General features: G+C 35.7%; 1 protein-coding gene across 1 annotated transcript in view; it reads left to right on the top strand.

Annotated features, from left to right (window-relative positions):
- RSF1 (remodeling and spacing factor 1) overlaps positions 1-913 on the top strand; it is a 149460-nt gene that overhangs the window by 122440 nt on the left and 26107 nt on the right. The window contains exon 12 of the mRNA XM_006882884.1: positions 357-424. Within this exon, the coding sequence (XP_006882946.1) occupies positions 357-424 (68 nt within the window). The remainder of the gene's footprint in view (positions 1-356; positions 425-913) is intronic.

The following is a 913-nucleotide window of genomic DNA, read 5'->3' as shown; positions in this document are numbered from 1 at the left end:
TGGTTTCTGGTATGAAAATAATAGGTGATGACTTTGGTGTTGTTTTGTGTGTTGTCAAGTCAGAACCATCATATTTGACCATCCAGCAGCTTGTCAGAGGCCCAGAAGGAGATGGCCCATCTTTCTTCCATGGAGTAGCTGGAGAATTCAGTGTGCCTTTGAATTAGCAGTACAGCTCTTCACCAGTAACCCACCAGAGCTCCCTATTCAGTACTGACTTTAAAAACTCTTTTTTCAAAAGACACAATTGAAGTTAAGATGTATGAGGTGATGTGGTCACATCACACAACTGACAAGTTGTATAACAGAAAGCAATTTCATTTCCAGGTTGTAACTTGACCATTACTATGTTTTAGATTTGATGAGTTTGATGAAGCAATTGATGAAGCTATAGAAGATGACATCAAAGAGGCTGATGGCGGAGGTATGTGGTTTGTTTTGGGTCTTTTTGAGTTATGTGTTTTTAACTCTTTTTTTCAAACTGCCAGCAAAGTGGTTTAAGAGGGTGACCATGAGTTCCTTTCCACTATATACTGTTAATATTATCTCTGATCAAAAGTAATCGGTGAACATATTATTTATATGTGGATTCTGGTCCTACTATTTTAAAGGTAATTTTGTTTTATGATCTGATAAAAAACATAAATGTTTCCCCATAGGTTAAAACTTATTTCTGGTTCCAAATAGAAAATCAAGTTTTACTTTTCTGTTCTCTGTTATCACTTCATTATGCTACAAAACTTTTACATTTTTTAGATAATCAGAAACCAAATAATTCTTTTTTTAAAAAATCATTTCTTAAATGTCATCATCTTTAATGTTGTTGTTATGTGCCATCGAGTCGCTTGTGACTCATAGCGACCCTATGTACAACAGCCCTAAACTCCGCTCTGTCCTGTGCCAATCGCACTGT

Source organism: Elephantulus edwardii, unplaced genomic scaffold, assembly GCF_000299155.1.
Source record: "Elephantulus edwardii isolate Elephantulus edwardi_28Jun2011 unplaced genomic scaffold, EleEdw1.0 scaffold00025, whole genome shotgun sequence".
NCBI classification, from domain to species: domain Eukaryota; kingdom Metazoa; phylum Chordata; class Mammalia; order Macroscelidea; family Macroscelididae; genus Elephantulus; species Elephantulus edwardii.
This window is presented reverse-complemented; position numbering and strand designations above follow the sequence as displayed.